This window comes from Mucor mucedo (assembly GCF_025094135.1).
Source record: "Mucor mucedo strain NRRL 3635 chromosome Unknown EV154scaffold_122, whole genome shotgun sequence".
NCBI classification, from domain to species: Eukaryota; Fungi; Mucoromycota; class Mucoromycetes; order Mucorales; family Mucoraceae; genus Mucor; species Mucor mucedo.
This window is the reverse complement of record NW_026252406.1, coordinates 13,711-40,362: the sequence shown is the minus strand read 5'-3', so window position 1 is coordinate 40,362 and position 26,652 is coordinate 13,711. Positions and strand designations below refer to the sequence as shown.

At 36.9% G+C, this 26,652-nt stretch overlaps 11 protein-coding genes across 11 annotated transcripts; 6 read left to right on the top strand and 5 right to left on the bottom strand.

Moving 5' to 3' along the window:
* Positions 1-62: 62 nt before the first annotated feature.
* On the bottom strand, positions 63-1,043 carry EV154DRAFT_428592 (WD40-repeat-containing domain protein; the record flags this gene model as incomplete). Its single annotated transcript, XM_051596425.1, has 1 exon — positions 63-1,043. One exon carries the CDS (start codon positions 1,041-1,043, stop codon positions 63-65), a length of 981 nt encoding a protein of 326 aa, XP_051453166.1.
* A 2,563-nt stretch (positions 1,044-3,606) lies between these two features.
* On the top strand, positions 3,607-4,248 carry EV154DRAFT_396455 (uncharacterized protein; the record flags this gene model as incomplete). Its single annotated transcript, XM_051595191.1, has 1 exon — positions 3,607-4,248. A coding segment is annotated over one exon (642 nt), but the record flags the coding sequence as incomplete, so codon positions are not given.
* Positions 4,249-6,873: 2,625 nt separating this feature from the next.
* On the top strand, positions 6,874-8,174 carry EV154DRAFT_555175 (uncharacterized protein; the record flags this gene model as incomplete). The annotated part of the gene is made up of 5 exons (XM_051605254.1): positions 6,874-6,945; positions 7,038-7,197; positions 7,323-7,539; positions 7,754-7,968; positions 8,030-8,174. The coding sequence occupies 5 exons, from the start codon at positions 6,874-6,876 to the stop codon at positions 8,164-8,166; spliced, it is 801 nt and encodes a 266-aa protein (XP_051453164.1). The 3' UTR covers positions 8,167-8,174.
* A 542-nt stretch (positions 8,175-8,716) lies between these two features.
* Positions 8,717-9,839, top strand: EV154DRAFT_568285 (uncharacterized protein; the record flags this gene model as incomplete). Its single annotated transcript, XM_051606068.1, has 4 exons — positions 8,717-8,885; positions 8,960-9,223; positions 9,299-9,511; positions 9,583-9,839. 4 exons carry the CDS (start codon positions 8,717-8,719, stop codon positions 9,837-9,839), a joined length of 903 nt encoding a protein of 300 aa, XP_051453163.1.
* Positions 9,740-11,294, bottom strand: EV154DRAFT_41783 (Alpha/Beta hydrolase protein). The gene is made up of 4 exons (XM_051595814.1): positions 10,711-11,294; positions 10,517-10,641; positions 9,974-10,449; positions 9,740-9,914 (listed from the first exon to the last, which is right to left on the bottom strand). The coding sequence occupies exons 1-4, from the start codon at positions 11,053-11,055 to the stop codon at positions 9,859-9,861; spliced, it is 1,002 nt and encodes a 333-aa protein (XP_051453162.1). The 5' UTR covers positions 11,056-11,294; the 3' UTR covers positions 9,740-9,858.
* Positions 10,917-11,774, bottom strand: EV154DRAFT_523389 (uncharacterized protein). The gene has a single exon (XM_051603093.1). It carries the CDS (start codon positions 11,732-11,734, stop codon positions 11,114-11,116), a length of 621 nt encoding a protein of 206 aa, XP_051453161.1. The 5' UTR covers positions 11,735-11,774; the 3' UTR covers positions 10,917-11,113.
* A 2,544-nt stretch (positions 11,775-14,318) lies between these two features.
* Positions 14,319-16,079, top strand: EV154DRAFT_41756 (uncharacterized protein). The gene is made up of 2 exons (XM_051595795.1): positions 14,319-15,369; positions 15,422-16,079. Exons 1-2 carry the CDS (start codon positions 14,619-14,621, stop codon positions 15,937-15,939), a joined length of 1,269 nt encoding a protein of 422 aa, XP_051453160.1. The 5' UTR covers positions 14,319-14,618; the 3' UTR covers positions 15,940-16,079.
* Positions 16,080-16,161: 82 nt separating this feature from the next.
* On the top strand, positions 16,162-17,503 carry EV154DRAFT_450441 (dihydroorotase, homodimeric type). The gene is made up of 2 exons (XM_051597208.1): positions 16,162-16,461; positions 16,523-17,503. The coding sequence occupies exons 1-2, from the start codon at positions 16,339-16,341 to the stop codon at positions 17,462-17,464; spliced, it is 1,065 nt and encodes a 354-aa protein (XP_051453159.1). The 5' UTR covers positions 16,162-16,338; the 3' UTR covers positions 17,465-17,503.
* EV154DRAFT_41736 (tRNA-guanine(15) transglycosylase-like protein) lies at positions 17,490-18,990 on the bottom strand. The gene is made up of 3 exons (XM_051595786.1): positions 18,604-18,990; positions 18,185-18,548; positions 17,490-18,129 (listed from the first exon to the last, which is right to left on the bottom strand). Exons 1-3 carry the CDS (start codon positions 18,691-18,693, stop codon positions 17,516-17,518), a joined length of 1,068 nt encoding a protein of 355 aa, XP_051453158.1. The 5' UTR covers positions 18,694-18,990; the 3' UTR covers positions 17,490-17,515.
* A 444-nt stretch (positions 18,991-19,434) lies between these two features.
* EV154DRAFT_471453 (uncharacterized protein) lies at positions 19,435-20,500 on the bottom strand (the record flags this gene model as incomplete). Its single annotated transcript, XM_051597875.1, has 2 exons — positions 19,769-20,500; positions 19,435-19,704 (listed from the first exon to the last, which is right to left on the bottom strand). Exons 1-2 carry the CDS (start codon positions 20,408-20,410, stop codon positions 19,435-19,437), a joined length of 912 nt encoding a protein of 303 aa, XP_051453157.1. The 5' UTR covers positions 20,411-20,500.
* Positions 20,501-22,389: 1,889 nt separating this feature from the next.
* Positions 22,390-23,903, top strand: EV154DRAFT_523380 (uncharacterized protein). Its single transcript, XM_051603092.1, has one exon. The coding sequence runs from the start codon at positions 22,446-22,448 to the stop codon at positions 23,733-23,735; it is 1,290 nt and encodes a 429-aa protein (XP_051453156.1). The 5' UTR covers positions 22,390-22,445; the 3' UTR covers positions 23,736-23,903.
* The last annotated feature ends 2,749 nt before the right edge of the window (positions 23,904-26,652 follow it).

The window sequence follows — 26,652 nt, the reverse complement described above, 5'->3', positions numbered from 1 at the left end:
TGTGTGTGTGTGTAAAAACGGGGACTGATGTTATTAAATTGAATTGATTATCAGATACAGCTTTATCTATCTTTCTGAATTTCTACTTGTTTAGCTGAAGAAAAGACATCCCAAAATTTTATAGTTTCATCACTACCACCTGTAACTACAATGTCTCCATCATGGCTCATAGTCATGTATGTCACACGATTATCATGACCAGACAGCGTTGCTACCTTCTTCAATTTGTATGGTTTCCAAATAATAATTTGACTGCCCGAAGAATTGAGCTCATCTGTAAGACCATGTGTACTCACAATCTCGTCTGTTTTCTTGCTCCATTTCAGATTGCATACTTGCGATCCAACAGGATACGAACTTGTCAATTTACCGGAAATTGTGTCCCAAAATTTAATTGTTTTATCATTGGTCCCTCCACCGCTCACCAGCACGCCGCGTTTATGTGGGCTCCAACTTAAGGCTTTTACAGCCGCTGTATGCTGATTTAATCGATGCACAATACTATTTGAATGCGAATCCCACAGCAACAACTGATTATCATTTCCGCCACTTGCCAGCATAGTACCTTCATTATTCCATTGAAGACCACACACTTCATGACTATGTTGCTGCATTCGGTTAAAGTGAGGATTTTGGGAGCGCACATCTTGATGGAAGATAGTGTGATCACGACCACCTGTACTGAGTATGTTTGACTTCCAAGAAATAGCACCCACACGCATAGTGTGATTGTTCCAAGTACGTACACGTCTTAAACGCTGGGTGTCGTAAAGATGTACTTTTCCAGAATTTGACCCTACAGATAATAAGGAGCCAACGGAAGACCATTTTACAGAGGTTACTTTATCTATTACCAAATCACACAACCTATACACACGGCTATTATTAGCGTTCCATAAAAACACACTAGTTCCTAAGCCAACAGCTAAACAATCATTTGTTCCCCAATCCAATAAATTCATGTAAAAATCGTCCTTCAAGTCTGGTGCATCTAATGTCTTGAAAGGTCTTGTATCTATTGCACGTATTTCAGTGGGTTTCATCAAAATACGTTTCCCATTTTTACTAATAGCGGGTAATATCTCAAACCGTGGGTTGATAGGAGAAGGGATAACGGTTGATTCTGGTTCGGGGGATAAAGAGGAAGTATTTTGTGATTTTTTAGTGTAATGGTATACTCTACCATGCAAATTAGCTGAATCTCTATCAAAGTCGTTCCAAGCGGAGGCATCGTCTAATAGCTCGGTGCGGAAGTAGGCGTTTAGCCTTTTTGTCTGCTCAGGGATGTCTAAAGAATTCTGTACTACCCGGGTAGCTGAAACCATCATTTGAAAATCTCGCACAATATTGCGTTCCCTTGAAGGTATTGTTCTATCTCCCTGGACTTGGTGTCTTTTTTTGCCATAAGGGGATGGAGGAAAGTATGATTCGATGGATTGTGTGGGAGGCGTTTTGGGTCGTTCTTGGTTGTCTGAAGCCGTTGAACTTTGTTCCTCCGTATCCAGTGGTAGGACTGAAGCTTTGGATGAGCTTAATGTCTTTTTAGGCTTGTCCATTGCTGATTTCTGTTATCAGTATAAAAAAATTGTTTCTTTTTATAAACAGATCACTAATTTTTTTTTTTATTTTATTCAAAGAGAATTTTACCAGTTTACCGAAACGTTTAATTTATATGCTGATCAAAATAGGCAAAAGACAATGAAATAAGAGAAAAATAGGGAGTAAATATTAATATCGTTTCCAATACTACCCCAGCCGTATATTTTCTTACTCTGCACACTTTTTTTAATAGAGCCTTACTGCACAATATCTATATTAAAGTCTATGTTTAAAAGCTACAGTGAGATAACAAAATAAAGGCGGAACATATTTTAGCTGCTACAGGTCATTTACAATGGATAAACTCGCAGTCTAATTCTCATCTTATAATCTGAGACCTACTTAGATAGATGTCTACATTTTATTGAGTAAATTATACACGTACTCAAATAGTTTGCACTATATAATGGTGACACCAAATGTCTTTGCATGCTATGTCTTTGCATGGAATTCGTAACACAAACAGCTGATCATTATTTTCGGAGGGTGGGGGGTTCATTAACATTCGTAATTAAGTTTATAGTAGATTCTATTCCATCCATAGAAATACTAGGGGAAGTCCACATCATATGGCAAAGACCAGCTGTAGCTGTGATATCACCGATATCCCGCAAAAACTGGAATAGGCCTTTACAAGAAAAACGGGGCATACTTTAGCATCTACTTGAACAAGTCATTATTATAAGCTAACCTTTTCACAATGTTTTATAATGAAAGTGCTGTACACACCTATGGAAAGAAAAAGGGAAAAGAAAAACGAATAAAAAACTGCGTGAACGAGTTTTTATTTATAGAACTAGTTTATGTCAAAATATGTCCTCATTATTACTGAGCAAAGAAAACTTTCAATACTTCTTCTTGGATCTCAAAGCAAACAAGCTTTGATACGAACACGATTAACCACGAAAGGGTGAAAATACAATTAATTCCAGAAGGAAAATAAGGAAATAGCCCAAAATAAATTTCAAAGAACCTCTCCCGACATTGCAATGGTAATACCAACACACAGCAAAGGGAAGTTGGGAGATCAAAGAAAACAAGTTAATAAACAAGTTATAAAATATAAAAAAGATGGACATTAATACAAAAAATATGAATAAAAAAATATTAACTTTTTTTTACCCAAGATATATATAAAATAGATATATATTTGGTGTAAGCATCACATTAAACAAAAGCAATCTCGATGAGCAACTTATTAGTGAACATCACAATCAAGTAATAGTTCTCAAGTAAGCCAGCTCTTAGAACGTGCTTTAGCTGCGTCGCGTATTAGGGATTCCACCAAGCCCACAGAGATTGCTCACAACCGAACTATCCGTACACCTTGCTTTTGCCCTACAGTATAAAGATAGCGGTTACCAAGATAAGAGAATAAATCAACTTATCCCGACCCGATTGTGGTTTAAGCTTTGCTTACTTCTCTTCATCACAGCAATCTCGATGAACAGCTTCACTTGAAAAGTAAAATAATTCAAGATTAATTTTTTTTTACAAGTGAGCCAACTCTTTTTTCCATTTAGTTGCGTCGCGTATTAGGGATTCCACCAAGCCCACAGAGATTGCTCACAACCGAACTATCCGTATACCTTGCTTTTGCCCTACAGTATAAAGATAGCGGTTACCAAGATAAGAAAATAAGTCAACTTATCCCGACCCGATCATGTTTGTTTGCAATGAAGAGAGTATTTGTAAGAAGGAAAGGAAAAAAAAGCTGTTTAAATGATACTTTTTTTCGCTCCAAAAAAAAAACGGTGTCCGTATAATTACGCAATCAAATTGACAACTTATGTCCGCATATGCTAAGCAATAAACACATTTTTTGATCTGAATGATATATAAACCAAACACAATCCCCAGAGTGCACTTTATTAAAATTCTTAGTTTATTTTTGTAAGTTTGATAATTTTCTTCTTAATAAAATAGAATATAATGATGAATACTTTTCTTTATGAAGATGGACAAGAAAACATTTTTAATGAGCAAGGCGAGAAAGTTTACGATCCAATGGAGGATGTTTTAACGCAAGTCAATGATCCCAACATAGTTCTTGAAACAATAGTTAGTCGGGAAACTTATTTGAAGACTAAGCGTCCTGAAAAACCTTCGGATGAGTCTTCATCTAGAAAGCAACTGAAATCTACCAATTTGAAGCCACCAGGGTGGTCATACAATACTTACAGCGATTTCACCCGAGAATCTTTCATTGACCGTATGCTTGAAAGTCTCCAAGAGCATGGACTGATTGCTAAGATTGCGAAAGATTTGAATATTAATTACCGTACCGCAGTAAGATGGTGGCATTTTTATGAGGAAACAGAAGAAAAAGCATATAAAAAAAGTGAACTAAACTCTGGCCGGATAAGCTCATTTACAGCGGAACATAATAAGCATATTAATGAGCTTCTTGATAACGATCCTCAGCTATATTCAGATGACATCATAAAAAGTTTGACTGAGCAATTTGAAGGATATAAAATTTCAAAGGCGCAAATGAATACTCATTTACGAAATACAATGCTTATCACTATAAAAAAACCGATGTTTGAACCTGAAGTTAGAAACTCAATTGAAAATCTACAGACAAGATATGCATGGTTTATGGACTGGAGAGACTCAGACCTGGATTTTGCAAGAAACCGCATCTTTGTTGATGAAGCCAGTTTTCATATAAACACGAGAAATAATTGGGCGAGATCAAAAAAAGGTACCAATGCAGTCGTAAAGCAGCCAAAAACAAGAGCTACATCTCATACGATTATTGGTGCTATTCACTCGTCTAGCATTGTTCATGTTGCCATCAGAAAGCCTCCACCAAGAAAAGAAGTACAGGCTGGAAAAAAAAGAGTAAGGGCTAATAATGGAAAGAAAAGATCTGCAGCTGAAAGTATAGTAGACCCTGAAGTTGATGATGACTCAGCCGATAATAAACAGCCACCAAAAGGTACTACTACAGCGCATTTTATCAAATTTATGAACCAACCTCTTGCAATCATGGATCTTGATGAAACTTTTAAGGGGAATTATACTGTTATGGATGATGCTTCTATCCATAAATCCAAACCGATGATACGAAAAATCGAAAGTAAAGGATATAAAGTCATGTATCTTCCTCCTTATTCCCCTGAATTAAACCCCATCGAACAATTTTGGGCACTAGCTAAAAGGAAAATGAAGCGTGATCGACTTATGAGTGAAGAAAACTTATCTAGTAAGATTGGCAAGGCTTGTAATGATGTGCTCATTAGTGACCTCCATAGCTTTTGTAATCATTCTAAGCGCCAAATCAATAATTGTATAAAATGATAAAAGTTTTTTTTTTCAAATAAATATTCTTTTAAACTATATATCATATTGTTACAGTGTCTCCACTCTCAATTTACTGGATTTTTGAAAACGCCACCCACTTTTTTAAGTGATTTTGAACATTTGTGTGAGGTTAAGTTTCCCAGGAAAAGGAAACTAGTTTGGTCAAATGTTTGAAGCTAGTTTGCCTGACTTTTTGAAAATAAATTGCCCACTGTTTTGCAAATAACTTGACCAGCTTCTGGTCAAATGATTATGAAGGTAGGTCTAATATGGCTCTAAATATAAAGCTCAGGCATCAATTCCTCTTAATTACATGCTGGCATTTGATTATTCAAGTATAAGCGACACTATAAGCTTGCAAGTTGTAAAACAGAGAGTGTATCACCTTCATACTACACAATTTACAATTCAAAGTTACCTGTATCATAACGCAGTATAGTTGTTACATACATCCTTTAAATGTGTATGAAATCGATAGAGAATGTGTGATTTTGAAGAGATGCAATAGGATCAAACCCTCTGGACACGTTTAAATGTATAAAAAAAACTTTTTATTTCAAAATGGTGGAATCATTTGATTAAATCAATTAGGTTATATGCCAAGTATGTAGAGCTTTGAGGCAAGGCCGTTTGGCACCTAGTTGTCGAAGAAAGAGAACCCGAGTAAATCGTCATCTTCAATAAATGTTGAATTGACCAGGAGAGTGCCAAAGTTTATTGTCATTTTGCAGCGCCAATGGAAATTCCACGAAGCGAAAAAGGTAGAGCCGAGCAACTCTAGAACGGTTTTATCTAAAGGAGTACCATCTTAATGCCTTGAGACTTGCTAGACTAAAGGAAAGATCATTTTCATTCGAGCCTGAAGAAAATACAGTTAGAATTAATAACATGCATTATCATGTAATTGGTACTTAGCTTTTGTTATGTGGCGTTATTGGGGTGGAAGACACTCTGCATTCGTACCCAAATTGTTGAAAAGAGGATAAAAACGACATCATCCTTTGCTTATGTTAAAGGATAGTGCGAAATCTAATCCACATAAACAAAGGGGGACTTGGCAGAGGGCACGTCGTTGCTTCAAACTATCATCTCTGTTGAAAGTATATAATTTTATAGCAACTTCGTTAACCATTGCTTCCCAATAACGTCAAAGAATAAGAATGGAAAATAAGAGAAAAAAAATTGTTTACGTATTTCGATGCGATGCGTCGGAAATGTCTAGACCTCCGTATTTTTTTCAAACGTATTTTTTATAATCACGCGATGGTCTACACGTCGATTGACATGCCATATCATCTAAACTTCATGGGATGATCGATTTCTGTTTTCCATAAAATCTGCTTCACTGTCATTACAAGCTACTATTGGAACGCAGATAGACAATTACCAAGCTCTGACTTGCTTGGGGGGGGGGGTTTGCCAATGTTTCTATTTTAAGTAAAGGCTCAAACATTATGAATGATAAAATAGACAAATGAAATCATCCTGACATAAGCTTGTTTATCCAGAAATAAAGCTGGTTCACACACTTTATTCTTCTCCTTTTCTTTTCCCTTAACATACTTCTTTTATCTTATGAAAGTAACCGATCACGTAAAGGTTTGTTTAGTAGTGACTCTTGTTTCTTTGAAAAGAAGCTAAATTGAAAAAGATATATATTGTGATATTGCGGCTGCGGCTAGTCTTTGCTATAGGAGGGCGACCTCCTAGGCAGAGAGTTCATGAGTTTTGGAACTCACGAACCGTGAATGGCTGTGATTGCACTGTAAATGGTTATGAATATACTGGCCTGCTAGTCTTCTGGCCGGAATTCCTGTAAGTGGTAAAAAAAAAAAAATACGTTTGAAAAAAATACGGAGGTCTAGACATTTCCCAATATTAATAAACTTTTAGGTACGAAATGATGTGAAGTCTGAATTTGGAGAAAAATACGCTACTTATTGGGAGGAAAGGGACGAATCAGATATGCAAAGAACTCTGAGGATCCAAAATCAACGGACAATAAAACGTCTCAACCAAATCTCAAACAATGAAATAGTAAGACTTGCTGAATAGGTTCGTATTACTTTTATACATCAATGTGCGTCAATCCATAGCAGCTCAACTCGTTAATTTCATGAACTACTTAGGCCCACAACTTGGATACAGCTCCTAATGAGACAGAGCCGGAAAGTCAGGAGAAGTCAATGAGTCAGAAGAAGAAAATTAGACTGAAAGCGGTGCTGAAAGTGATGCTGAAAGTGGTACTGAGGTTGCATTACGACAAACGTCAAATCTCGCATCTGACGAGTAAGTATTTGTTGGTGTTAACATATTCGTTCATTTGCAGAACTAATATTGTAAATCGAGTAGAGTTGGCAGATTACAAATTATTGATTTATCATCAACAACGGCTCTGGATATATTGAAATTAGAGATCCCAATTGATCAATTTAACGCAATAATTGAGGCAGCCAATATGGATCCGGTTCCAATGTCCGCTTATGCCAATGAGCTTAGTAATGCCCTCGATATAGCGCCATTATCAACACGTGCATTACGCGAAACACTGTATGATGTTGGATATCGTAAAGACTTCGATCTCGTCGCCCACGATGACGCTAATTTTATGGAAATAACGATACGGTACTTGTAAGTAGCAAAAAAAGGGTCCTTTAATTGGCATATTGCTTATATTTACATATTGCTAATCCGCACATCTGTAGCTTGGATCTAATGAGCTCTCCGAATAGCCCTTGAACAAGATTATGCTCGAGAGAACAGCAGCTAGTTATCTGATAATCTACCTTGTAAACCAATAGTTCATTGCCAATAATGATGTGATTGAACTAGGATGGCTCGAAAGAGAATTTTATTCTACTGATCGAAGCAAATTTGATGGAGTTCTCTTCAAGGTTGGAAAGAAATCGATTAGCCCAGGTCTTATCGAATTTTCAGGAGGGATCAATGACAAAACCTCATCTCGAAAAAATTCAAAAGACATTGAAAAGCTGTATAGTAGTATGATCAAAGTTATGAAGGATGCTAAAACCAATCGAATGTTTTGCATGAGGTGTTATGGTAATACAGCATCATATGTCTCCAGCTTATGCTAAATTCCCTTTTTTTTTTTTTGTAATAGGTCATTACATCTACTTCGAAAAGCTCCTTATATTTGATGATACGATGTATAGAAAAATCGACGCAACCATGGAGATACCCAATACGCCAAGAAAACTAAAAGCATTCATCAAAGAAATTCCATCGATCCTTGCGTGAAAAGAGGCTGTAACAAGCCATGCTTTTAATTTGAATTAGTTCATTTGTATATCCATCAGTTATGTAGCTTTCAAAATATAAAGAAATAAAGAAATAAAGCCATTCTATACCATTATTTATACTTGTAATTATTTTGACCAGAAGTTGGTCAAATTATTTGCAAAACAGTGGGCAGTTTATTCTCAAAAAGTTGGGCAAACCAGCTTCAAACATTGACCAAACTAGTTTCCTTTTCCTGGGCAACTTAACACACACAAATGTTCAAAATCACTCAAAAAAGTGGGTGGCGCTTTCAAAAATCCAGTGGAAACACTGTATCAAGAAAAGTGTATAATATTCCGGCCAATTTCGATTGGTAAGTTGTCTAAACTTGTGACATTTATTTTTCTAGAGCGGACATTTATTTTTGACTTTAGGCCAATTATTTTTAAGAAAGTGCCTGACTGTATGACACGAAATTTAACGCTCCCTTTTTTTTCCCTTTTTTTTTTTTTTTTTTTTTTCTTCCAGAAAGTCATTCTTTTTTTTTTCTCTGTTTTAATTTAAAAGCATGATTACAGCTTCTTTAAATGATAGTTACAAGTTGATGAACACGCAAGGAGACAACAGTTTATTAATGGAAAGTAATTACAAAGCAACTCTAAATACAACTAAAGCGGCAACCACAGCAGCAACAACAACCACAACAGCAGCGAATGGTGTATATAAAGAAACACCTGGTAAAAAAAAAAAAAAAAAAAAAAAAAAAAAGTTTAATACAAATAAGAAATACTAACTCTAGTAGATTTATTAGCCGATCAATCTGGACCTAGTTCAGCCGAGGAAACGGTATTTCTTCCGACTTATGCATCGCTACCGACAACGAAACTGGAAGAAGAGCCCAACCCATTTGAACAAAGCTTCGAGAGTACCAATATTATGCAAAAACCCATCCTACCCAGCGTGAAGTCCATGGATAATCCAAAACCAACCAGATTGGATGCATTAGAAAATCAATGGGATAGTTTAAGGACTGGTATTCTATCACCTTCCATGCTACCTGGTCCAACCCCAACAGGTATTTTATTATTAATTTTTTTTTTTTGGAAACCATACAGATACAGTCTAGCTCATATTTTATACGTAATTTTAGCGAGAAGACCCATTAAATACGAGGTCGAAACCACTACTTTTTACAATCACACCTATGATAACCCACCACCCACGGTCAAACATGCAAGAAAAGTCTCCAACAGCAGCAGTTCAGAAGCATCCTTCAATGCATCGAATAAAAAACAAAAGACAGCCCAAGGTGATACAGAAGATGAAGAAAAACGAAAGAACTTTTTAGAACGCAATCGAATCGGTAAAATAAATAAAATTAAAATTAAAATATGTTGTCTACATGAGGTTTAACATTTCTTGAAAAAAAATTAGCTGCGTTGAAATGTAGGCAACGTAAGAAACAATGGCTACAAAACCTTCAAACTAAAGTGGAATACTTGGCAGCCGATAACGAACAATTTCATATGCAAACCAATGCATTACGAGAAGAACTCATCAACCTAAAGACACTCTTAATGGCGCATAAGGATTGTCCTATTGGCCAACAAGATTTAAAAATCGCTTTAAGTCGACCTATACCTGGTGTGCCTGCTCTACCTCATTTGCTTGAAAAAAACAACGACGACTAAAAAAAAAATTTGGTTTTTTTTAATTAATAAAATTGATCACGCTTGAAAGAAACGCTTTGGGTTGTTCCGTTTGCACTATGTATATTAAGATTAGTCTCGAGTAAGCCCTCTTTTGTTTAAAACACCCATATTACCCCAGTGACCTGCTCCTTTAATGTTCTCAAGGCGGGAATTTGGAAATTGCGCCTTGATCATGTCGGCATGTTGGATAAAGTACTTTCGATAAGGGCTGACGTCGCCTGTAATAAACAAGGTGGGACCGTGATAGACTTTGTTTGGTTCAGATTGGAAGAAGTCGCCCATGTGACCAATGGATCTTCCCAACGTATCATAGGCCACTCGAAACTCATAAATCCCATCCTTCTTTAGGTTCTTTTTCAAATTCGTCAATAAAAACTGACGCACTATCAAATCCGGCTCGTATTTTTGAAGCACTTCATCCGCCTCCTTCTGTTTCTTGAGTTGGAGCGCATTGATCTCCTTCATGGCTTCCGCATGGGTGTTGTATTCCGTAGATAATTTGATGGGAATGGGTGGCATGTCAATCACAATTAACTTGCTGGGTAACTCGGGCTGATTCAACGCTACATCCATCATGACCTTTCCTCCCCTATATGTTTTACATTCTCGTTAACAACCGTCTGGGGTTATAATTGTATATACTCTAAAGCCTGTACATGGAATGACCCATAAGCATGGGGTTTTCGAGACCTTCGTCCTTGATGAGTTTTAATATATCCTGGGCCATAAGGCCATAGGTGTGTGGCTCGACATGAGGGCTGTTTCCATGGTTACGAGCATCCTAACCATGTTTCATGAGTTGTCATAATTACGGGTTGTCAAGGTTACAAGTAGTCATGGTCGTACTTACGACGGTATAGACTGGCGATTGCGTTTGTTCATTGATGTTTTTGGCGAGTGATTTCCAGTTTTGTTTGGATCCAAATAGACCATGACATATAATGAGAGGTGCTTTGGTTTGGTTTCCGAATTTTGTAAATGACAGAGGAACTGCTTTAAGCATTATTTTAATAAAAAAAAAAAAGAAAAAAAAAGGAAAAAAAAAGGAAAAAAAAAAGTAGAAAATAGAAAAAAAAAATGGATGCGGTTGAATATGTACATGGTTAAAAATAAGAGGGGGGGCATAATAGATAATAGGTTTGTCATATTGTGTTACAAGTGATTCTTTGATTTCCGGGGTTTCCATAATTTTCATATATAGTACAAATGAGTGTAAATGTAAAGTTAATTAGCTATAGAGGAAGGGTGTTGTTCTACTTTTTGATAGTGGATCTTGTACAGGTTAAATCCTTCCAGACAAAACAAGAGTTGCCGACGATATGTGTTTTAGGTTTTCTGCCTCGCTTCTTTCGAGGCATTTGTAGCAAGGTGTCCATATTGGAGTCTGTGAAGGCGTTCATGGAATCATTCATATTATCATCAATGACATGTACTTGCTGGCTTAATCTGAGCATGGTGTCATGATCTGCCTTGATTTCTCGTTCTTTCTGTTCTTGCGAAACATGAATGTCCCACACGGTGGGTGTTAAAAAGGTCCATCCTCCCGTTTCGTAACTGGTGTTACACGTGGGGGGTCGACCCCGTCTTCTTTTTAGAACAGCTTGCCCCGTTGAATCAAAAACAATTTGGGTATTCGGGATAGGCTTAGGCTCAATCGCTTCATCATACGACACAATGCTGCTGGTAGATGAGCAGCTCGGTGTAGGACTGTTCCAGAACGGAATTTTGGGTGAAAGTGGGCAGGATGGTAACCGTAATCTTTGCGGTGGATCATCGCCTTCAAGAGGTGGCAGGCTACACTCAGTAGGTGGAGTTGTGACTTGTAGCTGTATAACAGGTGGAGAAATTAATAGATTCGAAATGGAGGGTAGCATTCTGGTATTTGAAGGTAAAAAGTAAAAAAAATAAAAAGGATAACAAAAAAAGAAAAAACTAAAAAAAATAGCTGCAAACTATTTTATAAACACCATTTTTAATATAAGAATACCGAGAAAGATCATTCTTCTATTTAAACTCTTTCTTGTGCTTCTCCAACCCGATAATAGTAAAATGAAGATCTTTTTTTATTTTTTCCAAATAGAGTTATGGGCCTGTACATTTTTATTTGGTATTATTGACAAAAATAAATAAGCGGGGACTCCTATTATAGTTTCAGCTACAAAAAAGACTTTGAAGAAAACTCGCCAATTATGGTATTTATTGTAAATGTGTGAGTATGCATTTATATATACATGACATGACACTCTTTCGGCATCACGTGTTTACTAAACTCGTCAAATAGAAAGGTAGACAACTCTATTCATTCCATTGAAAAATAATATACATGTAGACTTACAACAACAATAACATAAATAGTAAATAAATACACCTTTTCCCCTTTCCCTTTTTTTTTCTTATATGGACATATATTCATGTACTCTTTTTTTTTTTTTTTTTTTTTGTCAAGATGAATATATCTATATTCATTCTATTTTTCCCTTATCAGAAAAAATTGAAGTAACCTAAATTTGTTTAATAAGTAAATATATGGACCTTATTTGTTGTGTATGTCACACACATACATACACACACACACACGCAAACAACTAAAAAAAAATACCAACCTTTCATCATCGACCCCCCATTTCAGAACTCCCTTCCTTCTCTGCTTTTTTTAATCATCCTGATGTTCTCTCTGTGTCTTCTAAGAAGAGTAAGCATAGCTTTTTTTAAGGTTCCACAATATATCATGCTTGATCTGACTTGGCATGAGCGCTTCCCAAATCACTCATGAATTTAAACAGACCTAAAAATAGCTCAGCCCTTTCCCTCCCCCCTCCCCCAATTGGATGGAAAAAGTAAAGTGAACAAGTCTTCTTTTCCCACGTTGCTGATCCTATTGGACATAATGTACCTTTCTTCACGTTATTGACAAATGACAAAGTAATTGGCCTCTTTTATTTATGTTTCTACACACATCAGCTAAATGACGTAGATAAATAAATATTCATCCTACATTATTATAAAAAGCTTTTTTTATGTTCGATTTGTGTTTCTTTTTCCCTCTGTCGTATTATCTGTAGTATCAATTGATACCAAAAGTTCAAGGAAAAGAATGGCTGGTGGTGGCAAAGCTTAATTAATAAAATGAGAAAAAAAACACCCCCAGCCCATGCACAACTACGCTAAGCTTTTAATTCTCTCTCAATAAAGGGGAAGGGCTTAGGCCAAGGAGATAACTCTATTTCGAGACGGATTAAAGAACAAAGGATAGTTATTGATAAACAATTAACTAAGAATGTCGCTGAGTGATATTTATGCTAATGTATCTGCAATCAGCGGGCTAGTAGAGTAACTTGTATTTAGCAGGATTGATCGACCTCGTTCTCAATCTGAGTGGGTTGTAAGATCATAGTAGTTGGTAAGCTTTAATCAGTAATCATATATCCTTTTATCCACCACTGTAACCAGGTGTAACCGGGAAATTTCATATCGAAGAGTGAGATTATTACAAAACGTCCATTTCATTGCAGTCCAGCTGATGAATATTTGATGTTCCAAAGGCATTCTTTAAATCTCATTTCATTATGTTCCTTTCATCAGGAAAAAAAATGACGTCGTAGGATATTATGTAAGTGGTTTTTATAACTGTAATAAGAACAATAGAATTGTTTTGTGCCCTGTATGTGCAGATACGCTAGCCAAAGTTAATAATTGAGGAGTCTCTCATTCGATTTTAGCAACAACAGGTACGACTCCATTAGCGATTTAACGCAATATCACGAATTCACAATAAGAGCTTAAGTGCCCTTGTATGCATGTGGATAATCTATCACTAAAATTCTAAAACGAACTGACAAAGCATGGCCGATTTTTATTACAGCTTTAAATATTTGAAGGTAAAACTATCAACGTATATTATTGTACATACACATTGTCATAGATTTTCTATCTGCCATGTCTTTCACAAATTGATGTGAACGATAAAGAGCTTTCCCTTATTGATCTCTTGTTCGTATTTGACAGACTTTAAAGGTGAGCTTGTAGATCATAAAAAAAACGAAGTGAATTTTTGTTTAGTAATGTTCATCTACTTTTCAGTTTCCTACTGTACACTTTTGGTCCCTTTGTGCTTTATTCTATAAGAAGGTTGATTATTTAAATGCAAGTACCCTTTATTATTGAACTCTGAGCAGGGTCAAGTGAAAAAAGATGGCAATGGATGAGTGTCCAGAATCCATAATATATCATCACGCGCTTAGGAAATTCTGGTGGCTTAAGGACAGTGTTTAGGCAAAGAATCCGAGATAAACATCTACATGTAAAAACCCCAGTGATGATAGAACAATTTCTATGATGAACAATAAAAGGCAAAAAGCTATCTCCGATAATTCCCAAAACTTTTTTTGTTGTTGTCACTTTACACAAAAATAATGTCAAACGAAAGCACAGAAACGATTATTCAAGTAAATGGAATATGTTTAGCTTACTCTCCAAAGAAACTAATGACCAACGGATAGTCGTTGAACCCTCATTTAACCACATTAGCGGACACTAGTACCCGAGATCGACCTGTGAAAAGAAGGGCGATGGAGGCAGTCAAGAAGGGGACACTTCAGATCAAGACATGGACTAATGCTTCTTCTGCTGCAGCCGATCTGTTAGCTCATTTGATGGATTCTTTACTTCCATGTACCGAAAGTGCCATTGAAAGCATTCGAGAACAAACCGTTGGTATTCTAGACAGGTAAAATTTTATTATATTTTATAAACGTTAATATGTACAAAGTATGCCAATTGTTTAAAAGCTTGATAGCGAAATGCGAACAAGGCGGGATTGATAATACGGTAGTTGAAAAGCTGCTGAGATCGGCATTGAAGAGAATGCAAGAGGAAGGCACGGAGGAAATTCGAGTTGGATGGATGGATTTGTGTACAACCTTGTTGCGACAGTTAAAAAAGATCACGGTGACGCTCAGTGAATTGATGATGGATATTGCACAGATGGCGGGAAAGGATGCCTTTTCTGAAGTATTGCAACGTGATGCTAAATTCATTCTGTTGTACGCCCAAACGCAGCCTAAATCCACAGACTATGCCTGTGAACGCATGATTCGTTTGACCGTACCATTACTGGTGCATCGACATACGGCAGTGCGCGTACTGGGTATCAAGGCCATGGAGGGGGTGCTTTTGGCTTCTCCTAAAGGCTTACACTTGTTGTTTGAAGAGAGTCCGGAAAGACAGCCTATTGTACCCGCTTTGGTCTATGATGCTTCTCCACTGGTTCGAGATCGTTTATTTTTGAGTTTGGGTAAACTTTTGTGTGATTGGAGTCCTCGTGATAGATACCAATACGGGGAAAGAATTTTACCCATTATCCTTCAAGGCACTTTTGATGAATTGCCATCTGTTCAAGTCACTTGTAAATCCAGTCTAAGTGGAGTAGGTCAGAGCTGTGCTCGTGATCTATTCGAAGCTGACATCATACACGAGATGCCTACAGATCAGGCACTGTCAGAGACCATAGGTAACCATAACCAAATCTATAATTAAGTTTTTCATACTAAACCCAAAATCAGGTTTAAAACAGTTGGTGCATATTTGTTTTGATAAAAGTTTGCTCGATTTGTTAGAGAAAAGCACTGATTTTATTACAGTAAGACAAGAGACGGCCTTGGATGCGCTGTGTCTTCTTTTAGAATACGCACACCTTGATGACATTGTGAAGAATATCAAAAAGACCTTACATTACTTGATGTTGGTTTATGTGAATAAACCCGAGGTAAGAGACAGAGTCTGCAAGATTCTCGAACAATTGGGCTTAGTTTTGCCCTCAGCCGACATCTTTCTGGATGTGTTGCTTGGTCGTTTGGACAAGACCTCATTGACGTTGGAAGGCAATGGAGCTAGCACGGTTGCCGTTACCATGGCATTCTTGAATACGTTGGTGCGATCTTCAGATACCGCTTCGTTTAAACGAATCGATTTGGTACTCAAGAAACCTTTTGTGCAGGCGTATATCAAGGAGAATCGAGAAGCCTTGGAGGAATACGAAATTATCAAGGCCAGGATAGCTGACCTTCCATCTCGTGGCTAAAGGTTTTTTTGTAATAAAAAGGCTAGTTTTGGACAAATTATCTATATTAAAAACGGATGGGGGTCCCTTTTATTTTTTGGTCAAACAATCATTAATTTATTTTTAAATTATCTAAATAAAGATCTTTTTTTCAATGTCCACTTTTTTTTTAAAAAAAAAAAAGTTACATGGAAAACATGAAATGTCGGGAAAGTGTGAAAGTGTGAAAGTGTGAATTTCTTCAAAAAAAAAAAAAAAAAAAAAAAGAAAAAGAAAAGAAATTCCAATGCGGAGATTCATAATGGAAATTTCCATCTACTTTTTTTCTTTTTTTCTAAGCGGGGAATAGATGATTCATATATCTACCCCCACACTCTATTTTTCGATCTCTTTTTTCTTTTGACTCATACCCTTAAAAAAATGACTACTTCTATTACACTTCCCTCTGCCTGTGATTTCCATGTTCACCTTCGTCAAGGTGACATGATGCGTATGGTAACACCCAAGGTTGAAGAAGGCGGTGTTTCCCTTGCTTATATTATGGTAAGTTATTACACGCGACTTATTTACTGGTAGTTATGGTAGAACTAACATGAGTCTTTAGCCTAATTTGCAACCTCCTATCAAAAACACCGAACAAGCACTTGCGTACAAGTCAGAATTAGAAGCCTTAGCACCTAATGTCACGTTCTTGATGACCTTGTACTTGTCACCCGAATTAACCGTGGAAGAAGTGCGTAAAGCCAGTCAAGCAGGCATTGCTGGTGTCAAATCATATCCTCGTGGTGTCACCACCAATTCCGATAATGGTATTGAGAACTATGAGATTTACTATCCCATTTTCCAAGCGATGGAAGAAGAGGGACTTGTTTTGAACTTGCATGGAGAGATCCCTAGTGACGCTCAAAAGGATATCTGTGTCATGAACGCCGAAGAAAAGTTTTTGCCTCAATTGGAAAAGATTGCTACTGCCTTCCCCAACTTAAAGATTGTTTTGGAGCATGCTACATCTCAAGCTGCAGTGGAGATGGTAAAGCGTTTAGGTGATAATGTCGGCTGTAGTATCACTGTCCATCATCTTCAATTGATTGTGGATGATTGGGCTGGTCAAGCACATCATTTCTGTAAGCCTGTTGCCAAATTCCCTCATGATCGTGATGCCTTGAGAGATGTGGTAAAGGCAGGTCATCCTCGTTTCTTCTTGGGCACAGATTCCGCTCCTCATCCCATTGCTACCAAGGAAGGTCCCAGATCCAACGCTGGTGTCTTTACCACTCCTCTTGTACTTCCTTACCTTGCCAAGATCTTTGAGGAAATCGATGCCCTTGACAAGCTTGAAGATTTTGCTTGTCATTTCGGAAAGAAGTTTTACGGTCTTTCTCAAAAGCCTGGATTTGTGGATAAGAAGGTGACTTTGGTGAAAGAATCCAATGTCGCTGTTCCTCAACATTATGAAATTTCTGCAACCAATGCTGATTTGGGTGTTGTCGTGCCATTCTATGCCAATCGTGATATTGGATGGAAGATTGTTTCCAACTTTGTTTAAAAAAATAAAATAAATAAAAAATGTACATAATTCTCTCTCTTTTCTTTTTTATTAAAGCTTCAAAGTTCTCTTTTTCTTTAAATGAACACCCAATGATTCGGTATCCACTTCATCTTCGTGGTTCTTCATACCATCACCTTCCTTCAAATGACTATAATGCTTCATAAACACGTCCATGTCTTGTTGAAAGCTACCCTTTTCAATACTGGTACGTATCGATTGCATGAATTTATCTAATTGGTAAATGTTGTGGCTCATCAATAAAATAGGGCCCAGCATTTCATGTGCGTTCAATAAATGATGAATGTAGGCTTTCGTATGAGGTCTTGAACAGGCATCGCATCCACAAGTCACATCCAAGGGTTCAAAAGCATGTGCTAATTCGGTGTTCCATAAGTTTAATGTCTTGGGTTGGTTTTCTTGTGTCTGTGGTTCCTCTAATTCTTGTCCGAACTTGATTATGATGGCACGTCCCTTTTCCGTTGCCTTGTATGCATAACTACCGTCAAATAAATCCACTCCGTTTGTGATTCCCTCCAATATACCTTCGGGGGAAGATAATCCATATGCAACGCGTGGTTTGTCCTCGGGTAAGTTACTGGTAGATGCCTTCACTTGTGATCCCACTGTTTCTCTGTCCAAACCCAATACATTCACAATAAAGCCTGAAGAAACACATCAGATTTATCAACTACACAACATTTTAGATATGAATTTTACCTTGGACATCGCGTTCAGCGGTGGCAGTGGCAGAACGAGCACGTTCCTCCAAATCAGTATGACCCATGACGTGAGCAAAGACAGGAACATCGAATTCCTTTGCTTTAACCAAATTCTCATCTAACCAGCGTAATGAACGATCGACGGATTTCTTGATACGTTTGGTCTGTGCGTCTAAATCGGTAATGGTGTCTGACATGGTGGCTGTGAGATCAGGACGGTAAATACCTAAAGCTTCGGCCCAAAGATCTGGTGTCACACGACGGACACCGCCGTGCGTTTGGACAGACAGGTACTTGTCTGTGTTGAAGGATACAGGTGAGATCTTGAGAGGATCACGAATATCACAAAATAAAAGATTGTCCTATTACATAGATTTTAGTCTATTTTTTCTTCCTTCAGTAAGAGAGAATGCTTACCTCGAGATGTAAATATTTATGAAGACCATGAGGATACTTGAAGGAAGAAGGGTCTCTTTGTTCTAAACTACAACCACCCCAGTTTGACATCAGTTCATGCTGAAATAATAATAAAACTGAGACAAAACTTACAATTGCTCTAAGGAAACTTGCACAAGTTCAATGGGTAAAAGTTTGAGGTTATCCGCCAAAAGATGAGGTACTGCACCACGCAAGGTGTAAGTCATGCAAGCAGGTGTTTGAATCACATGGTTCTTCTTCGTAAACGAAAGTGTGCCTCGACGAAAGATGTTGTGAGCTGAATTCTCGGCTAATTGTAATTTAAAATTAAGTGCCATCTTTTGCATTCAAAACCTTTAATGGAAAAAAAGAAAAAACAAAAAAAAAAATGTCAGTTTCGACAAACAGTGGCTTTTTGAGCGGGGTTACTTTTTTTTTTTCTTAATTGTTCAGCCTGTGCTTGTCTGAGGAAATCCGTATGCGATCAGGGCAACCTCAGTAATTGAGATCGCTTACTGAGGTTTACCCGCTGATTAGTTAAGTATTCTCATACCTTTTAGGGGGATCATGATACTTGAGCACATTCGAGAGTGGGAAGACCTCATGGAATGTAAACATCACCAAATTTTCTTATTGGCTCCTTATGATCTTTCGAGTCAATCACTCAACAGTTGCACGTAGTATCTCTCTTTTAAAAAATGTGCCGATGGTAAAAATAAGCTTTTCGTAAGAAAATAGACATGTTCTCAGATGTTTACCCATGTTATTTCCCCGTTACATAATTTACTTGGAATAAAAAAAACAATGAAATAAAAAGGGGATTGTGTGTATTTACAATATGTTTTGATTTAATGCTTTTTTTGATCGACGCTTGCGTAAAGTGCCGTTAGCAACTTTTTCTTGACGAGTGACCCTGCGAGATCGCATCTCGGCATGTCTGTTGCGATATGAATCAACGGCGCGTTGAATAAGACCTCGTCTACCAAACAATTGTTCCTTGTTTAACCAACAGAGTTTCCAACCCAACTGGTTGCACGTCGTTTCATAATCCCAGCGGTTACCATCGTATTCGGATCTATCAACATTAGCTCTAGGATAAATCTATCATTTCATATTAGTGACACTGCTTTTAATCAATGATAAATATACTCATAAAAAATCTTACGGCATTTTGTGTACGGAAATCCATCGAGATATCATCCAGATTGACGTGATCGACATCTGTGCGCACCGTATATTCTTTGACAAGTCGATCATGCGAATATAAAAATGTGATATATTCAATACCGTCCACTATTTTGGAGACGGGTTCATGCGCTGTTAAAGAGACCACGGAGGCTACGGAAGGATGTGAAGATGCCCGTCTACCATAGCGAGTGGTTTCGGCTGAACATCGTCTGCCATTTAACATTTTACCGTATTTTTTACTGCTGCTGGTTGTAGGTAGACTATGACGAGATGGATAGTAATTTGTCAAGGGAGGTGTGATACTGTTGGGAGTGGACATGTTCATAGCAGAATTTCCCATAAAAGCATTGTGACCGTAGCCAAAATCGCTCACGGTTACCGTCGTCGTGTTACTAGCATAATTGTAGTTATGTACAGGAGGTGTGGGTGGCATCCCAGACAGTGTGTAAGTTGATTGCTTGTGTATATCGTTCATAAGGGTGGAATCTTGAGGATGCATGCCAAGATCCCAATCGTCAGAATTCAAATGAGCAGGAAAGCCATTTGGATCCCAAGAGTTCAGAAACATGGTGGGGTCTAAAGGGTGCATGCTTTGTTCGTTATTGGATGAAGGCCACATTGCCTGCTCTACCAAGGACGATACAATATCATCAGTGGCGCCCAAAGAATAATCATCAGTGGAGGATAAGGAAGGCTGTCTGCTTAGATTTTGTGTAACGTAAGGCTCTTCCTTGATCGTAGCCTCTGCCATGATTGCTGAATTATCAATATTTGTTATCATCTTCAGAAACAAAGAAAACAACCAAGAAAAAAAACCTTTAACCACCCGCGTTCATAAATAAAATGGTATTGCTCCCCCATATCATTGAAACCGGGAAATGGCCCGTTCATCCAATAGTAAATTGATGTTTTTATCGTTGATTATTATTATTGCGATTTTTAACTCTCGTTGTTTCTCTCGGGTAATTTACTGCTTTTTTTTTTTCTTTTGCCTGACTGTAAATATCGTGTTTTAGAACATTTCCAATGTTTGGACGAGAACAATCCCGAATAACAGTGCATGCAGAACTGATTTTAATGATTTTGTTAGTATGAGATCCACTATAATTTATGAGATAGATACCCTAAATTTGATTGCTTTTATTCACTGAAATTTTTAGATAAAATGAAAGGTATTCCTCTTTTTACCTTAATCAGCTCACGTCCCAGGTGTGAATTAAGCGTCAAGTAGTACAAGCAAAGAACAAAACAAAAACAAAAAACCTTTTTAACATTTACGTGGCTTTTGTTGAATAATAAATACGGTAATATGATTAAGGTATGGAGTTTGTGTACATGACAGTAAAACAGCTACTATAAAATCCAAATGTTCCCTCTATATCGATTGTTCCGAGACAGGACAATCATTAAATAAGAGTTATAAGGCGTAGTAGTTGTATAAGGTAATGTTTAATGAACGAACTCTATCTAACAGCTAGTCAGCTCAAATCAATCGCAAGTCATTCGACCATACTAGGTAGTTCACATAAATAGTTCAGGCCTAAAATAAAATAATTTACTATCAAAACGATTAAACCAGACTAGAAGAAATATAGTGTGCTCCCAGCTAAATATCGAAATCCCAGGATTTCATATCACATCCGTTGTCCTCCATTTGGAAGGGGAAACTTATTTGACCCTTCTTTCCTCGTTAACTATACGAGCCATGCCATCAGGTAATTGCTAATCCTCATAAACTTGTCTAGTTCGCAATATCAATGACTTCATATTCGCAGTGGTGCTACTATAATTTTAAGTCATGAAAGCGCTTTCCCTTATTCTTTTACCTTAATCAATGATAAACCATCTTTCAGGCTATCTTTTAGACCACTTAAAGCTACCGTAAAGCGAAAGGAGCACACTTCTTGGAACGTGTGGACTCCTCGGTTTGCTAACTTCAATACAAAGACATGTGCATCGAGACGCATTGTTTACCCAATAGGAAATGTGCTACTTTTGGAAGTGCTGGCACCAAGGTAAGAAATTGTTTCCTGAAGGCTATTTAGAAAATATTTAGGAAAAAGCTTGTCAATAAACTCAATTGTACCGCAAATTTTATAAATTACATGTGCTCATATATATTATTACAACACTCTTTGTTTTTATATCACTCGACTTGAAACTTTCCGCCTCATTTAGAGGTAAAAAAGACTGTTTGGTGATTTAGCCTAAGTGTAACTTTTTAGTAGCAGTAGAGTATAAGCGGTTGCATTCATATCGTACGTCAGAAAATGAACGCCTGGTAATTGGCTGGAGTAATAAAAGAAATGAAATTCATATTTTTTTTTCTTCACCCAACTGTAATTGTTGTGTTTCAGAACATTGCCTATCATTTCCAATGTTGCACGTCATTATGCTTTTTTTTTCACGAGAATAGCAATTTTCTGTAACTCTATTTTTAGTTGTATAAAAATAAAAACAAGTAATTTTTGATGTAACGCGGAGTCCATTGACCTATTTCGCCAAGAGGACCTGAATTGGGAACACCAAAAAAAAAAAAAAAAAAAAAAAAAATTTATAAGCTCTTACATTTAAAAACAAAATTGAATATAAAAGTGAGTCAGTTTAGGCAGGAACGGATCCCTTTTATCTTCTATTCATTCATTTTCATCCCTATGCAACTATCTTCTTTTGCTATTTCCATTGCAATTGCAAACATTGCTCTTGTATCAGCCGATGCCTCTAACTATTGGAAGGCATTTACATCTCAAATTGATCCCAAGAATATTACCGTGCCATCTATTCCTGCTACCACAAGTCTTAACCCTACTACAGAATGTACTTATTATAACCCAGATGAGAGTTTAATTGTCATTAATGCTACGGAATGGCCCAGTATCTGGGATGTAGCCACTTCCAACAACATGGATACATCCCCCGAATTTTTAGCTCTTTACGACTCGCTTGACTGGGCAAATGCTCCCAACATTTCTGTCCGTAAATTAACCAGCGATGGTGGTTTAGACTTTACCGGTTATGATTCTTCCGCTGATCCAGATTGTTGGTGGTCTGCCTCTGTTTGTGTTCATCCCAAGTTGGCTGATGTCAGTGCCGATATCATCAACTGTCCTGAGCCTGAGACTTGGGGTCTTACCTATGACGATGGACCCAACTGTTCTCATAATGCTTTCTATGACTATCTTCAAGAAAAGAAGTTGACGGCCTCCATGTTTTATATTGGTTCCAACGTTCTTGACTGGCCTTATGGTGCTATGCGTGGTGTTCTTGATGGTCATCATATCGCTTCTCATACCTGGTCTCATCATTACACTACTACCTTGACCAACAAGGAAGTGCTCGCTGAATTCTACTATACCCAAAAGGCAATTAAACTTGCTACTGGTTTAACTCCTCGTTACTGGCGTCCTCCCTATGGTGATATCGATGATCGTGTTCGTTGGATTGCTACTCAATTAGGTCTTACTGCTGTTATCTGGAACTTGGATACTGATGATTGGGCTGCCGGTGTCACCACTACCATTGAAGCTGTTAAACAAACTTATGATGATTATGTTGAGATGGGTACCAACGGTACTTTTGCCACCTCTGGTAACATTGTTTTGACTCACGAAATTAACAACAACACCATGGATTTGGCTATCGATTATTTACCCAAAATTATTTCTGCCTACAAGCAAGTGCTTGATGTTGCTACTTGTTATAACATTTCTTACCCTTACTTTGAAGATATTGAATGGACTAATGTCTTAAATGCTTCCACTGCTGCTGCTTCATCTGTCGCATCATCCTCTGCTTCCGCCTCTGGATCCTCTTCTGCTTCTGCTGCTGCAGGTACTGTTACTGCTGCTGGTGCTCAAATCAATCAGTCTGCTACATCTGGTACTTCTCAACTCTTGCCCAGCGCTTTATTCACTTTGGTGCTTGCTGCTGTCGCACTTTTGTAAAACGAAAATCTCTAAATTATTTAATAAAAAATAAAACACTCAAATAGAATCTTGCATGTTACACAAATGAACAAGGGGGTTAACAAATGGGCTTTGACCAAATATAAATATTTTGCCTAAATAAAGAAACTGAGATTATCTTGTAAAAGGGTATTATCTTCCCCGGGGAATTGCATCTGTTGTGTAAAAATAAAAAAACAATGGGCTGAAAATAACAGTTCATAGAGTAACTTTTGAATTAAGGTGTCATGTATAAATGTGATTAAAATATATGCTTGTCTTTTTTTAAACACAAAGAAATTATCTTCCTCTCCCTCTCTTGTATTAAGTTGTACTACTAAAAAAAAACCTTCTGTCGGATGTATAAAACAAATCAAATAATACTTTTTTGGAAAAATGAACCTAATGTGTGTCTATTTTCAAATCACAATCTGCGTACTAAAATTGAGGTCACGTAACTTTCTATTTTTATCCTTTTGGTGACATTGTTTGTTCCGAGATCGTTGTCCGCAATTTTTTTTGGGCTGCTCCTTCCTACCAACTTTTAAACGGGGATTAAGCACTGCATCTATTAAAAAAAACCACACCTGTCTGGCACTTGCCTTCAACTTATACACAACAAATTCCTTCAGCCATACTTAAACTAGGGCACACTTAAACTAAGCCCACATGCTTGATATGATACCACTTTTTTTTTAAAAAAAATAAATGAAAATAATATCCAATAATTACAACCCCAAATCACCGCCAATTACTCTTGGCGTACATGTGGATTTAAACCCTGTTTGGACGTATTCTTATTGTAGTTTCAGTCCTGTTCTCCCTAATGCATAAACGAAAAAAAAGAAGGTTGAACTAAAAAGTACAGAAAATGAGTAAAATGAGACTAACTGTGTTGACATTAGAAAAATTATAACAAGGAGCAAACAGTAAACCACGAGAATACGTTTATCCGAGCCTCTTAAAAATTCATCCTATTCAAAATATACAAAAGAAAAGGGAGAACAATGACATTTACGTTTTGGGGATTATGATATGAAACATCATATCAGATGTGCCTGTATATGTAATCCTTATGATAATATTTATAATAATAAAAAAAACTCATATGACTTGGGTGATTTGTTTCGAATTGCTTAGGATACATCATAATTCGCATTTTTAAAAAAATGTGGTGTACGGGAGGGGCGGGGAGCTGGTTTCCTTGTGAGTACGCTGGTTGCCCAATGTCAATAACATACTGGATTAAAACGCCCGATCTTGTATCAAAATTATATCTACGTAATTGTTTCTTTTATCGCACGACTTCAATATCATATATAGTGTAATAGGAGCGCCAGACTCAAATTTTGTCACTTTTCGTTTCAAGATCGACATTTCGCAACCTTACACGAGTTTTGAAAGTATTTAATGTAGGTACTATATTTGACGGACTGTATCCCCGTGTCACATCAATGGTATATTATTCATTAAACTCATAGAGTCAGCTAAAATGAATGGGGGTACCACCTTTTGATATCCTTGATTTGATAGATTACCACCAAAAAACAAGTTTCCTTCATGATTTATCTGCAGGAAATTATAATTCTTAAATTTAATTCAAACTTGTTCTGTACTTGCATTGATAAGCCTCCCCCCCCCCTCGGAAAAAGTTTTTGGGCCGGCCTTAAAAAATAAGGCTCTTTGAAACCAGAGTATTATATCATTTGTCTTGAAGGCTGTTCTCCATAAAACACATTGTCATACAGAATTATCTACGCCCATTAGCCGAATAAGAATGCAATGCGATCAAAGTTTCTTGAGTCTTAGTCGGATCAAAAATTCTCCTTTGATTGTTTAAACTGATTCATACTAGATCTCACTCACACGCATTTAAGTGTATGGATAATTATTGTACCGTCATTTTCAAACATTTACGATATTTATAGGTATGTATGTATATAAAGAATTTTGGATAAGATCATTGAAAAGACATCAAACTCTTTTTAATCGAGATATATCAATGATGTGTATGTCCTATTATAAAAACAGATACAGCCCCTAAAGCCAGGTAAGGCTACCATATTTTTAACATATTTTTAGCAATAACAACGAAATCTAGAATATAAAACCAAGAGGGGGTATACCGTGATATACTATCTATCAAAGTATCACATACAAGTAATTTCACTGTGTTATATTTAATTGATTAATAGGCGTGTGTTCTGTTAGGAACAGTTGCATCGATTTTGTCTAATTAAGACAAAGTACCATCTAGACCTCCAACTATCTATCTCTGATCTTATTTGCGGTGAAACGCTAACGACTTGCGTTATTATATGATTTGTTGTAGTCTATAATAAGTTTAAATTTATTTTGTAGTCATGACGGGTAGCCATGTATATAGCTTCACTAAAAACGTAATCCTACATTAATACGTGTTTAAGATGCCTTTATATTTGGTAAGCTCTTATCACTCAGACACACTCTCAGACAATGTTATCAGACTGATTTTACTTGTTTTTATCAAATTTTTAATTTTTGTAAAGATATCAATAAAATCCCGATTCGTTCTATCTGTCTATTCGTTGAGGAATAAATGCAATACACAGGTATCTAATATATTCGTACAAGTCGTATATATAAACTTGAGCGACGTAATGTTTTTCTCATAGATGATATAAAGCTAATCCTAGTGCTACATGTCCCGATCAATTCCAGTTGCAAAAAAATCCCCAGTGCATGACATTTTCTGTTTTTTTCACATAATGACCAACTCAATAAAAACTGGTATTCTATCACATCATGTAATATCATTGATGTTATACCATAACAGATGATATCATATCTTAAATATCCCTTCTATTATTTTAGTGCACTCTAAAAATGAACACTTAACAGCACTTAAACCTGTTGGGAAAGCATTGATAAATCACTT

Bases quoted from the DNA above. Each gene is read 5' to 3' on its own strand.
- EV154DRAFT_523389 (XM_051603093.1), bottom strand. From the start codon at position 11,734: ATGCTACCCTCCATTTCGAATCTATTAATTTCTCCACCTGTTATACAG.
- EV154DRAFT_41736 (XM_051595786.1), bottom strand. From the start codon at position 18,693: ATGTCAAACTGGGGTGGTTGTAGTTTAGAACAAAGAGACCCTTCTTCC. The intron at 18,549-18,603 runs GTAAGCATTCTC...TCTATGTAATAG, and splicing joins ATAAATATTTACATCTCGAG to GACAATCTTTTATTTTGTGA. The intron at 18,130-18,184 runs GTAAAATTCATA...GTGTTTCTTCAG, and splicing joins CGCTGAACGCGATGTCCAAG to GCTTTATTGTGAATGTATTG.
- EV154DRAFT_523380 (XM_051603092.1), top strand. From the start codon at position 22,446: ATGCAACTATCTTCTTTTGCTATTTCCATTGCAATTGCAAACATTGCT.
- EV154DRAFT_41756 (XM_051595795.1), top strand. From the start codon at position 14,619: ATGTACAAAGTATGCCAATTGTTTAAAAGCTTGATAGCGAAATGCGAA. The intron at 15,370-15,421 runs GTAACCATAACC...ACCCAAAATCAG, and splicing joins GGCACTGTCAGAGACCATAG to GTTTAAAACAGTTGGTGCAT.
- EV154DRAFT_41783 (XM_051595814.1), bottom strand. From the start codon at position 11,055: ATGAAAATTATGGAAACCCCGGAAATCAAAGAATCACTTGTAACACAA. The intron at 10,642-10,710 runs GTAAGTACGACC...AAACATGGTTAG, and splicing joins AATCGCCAGTCTATACCGTC to GATGCTCGTAACCATGGAAA. The intron at 9,915-9,973 runs GTAATATGGGTG...TAATATACATAG, and splicing joins TAAAGGAGCAGGTCACTGGG to TGCAAACGGAACAACCCAAA.
- EV154DRAFT_450441 (XM_051597208.1), top strand. From the start codon at position 16,339: ATGACTACTTCTATTACACTTCCCTCTGCCTGTGATTTCCATGTTCAC. The intron at 16,462-16,522 runs GTAAGTTATTAC...ATGAGTCTTTAG, and splicing joins TTTCCCTTGCTTATATTATG to CCTAATTTGCAACCTCCTAT.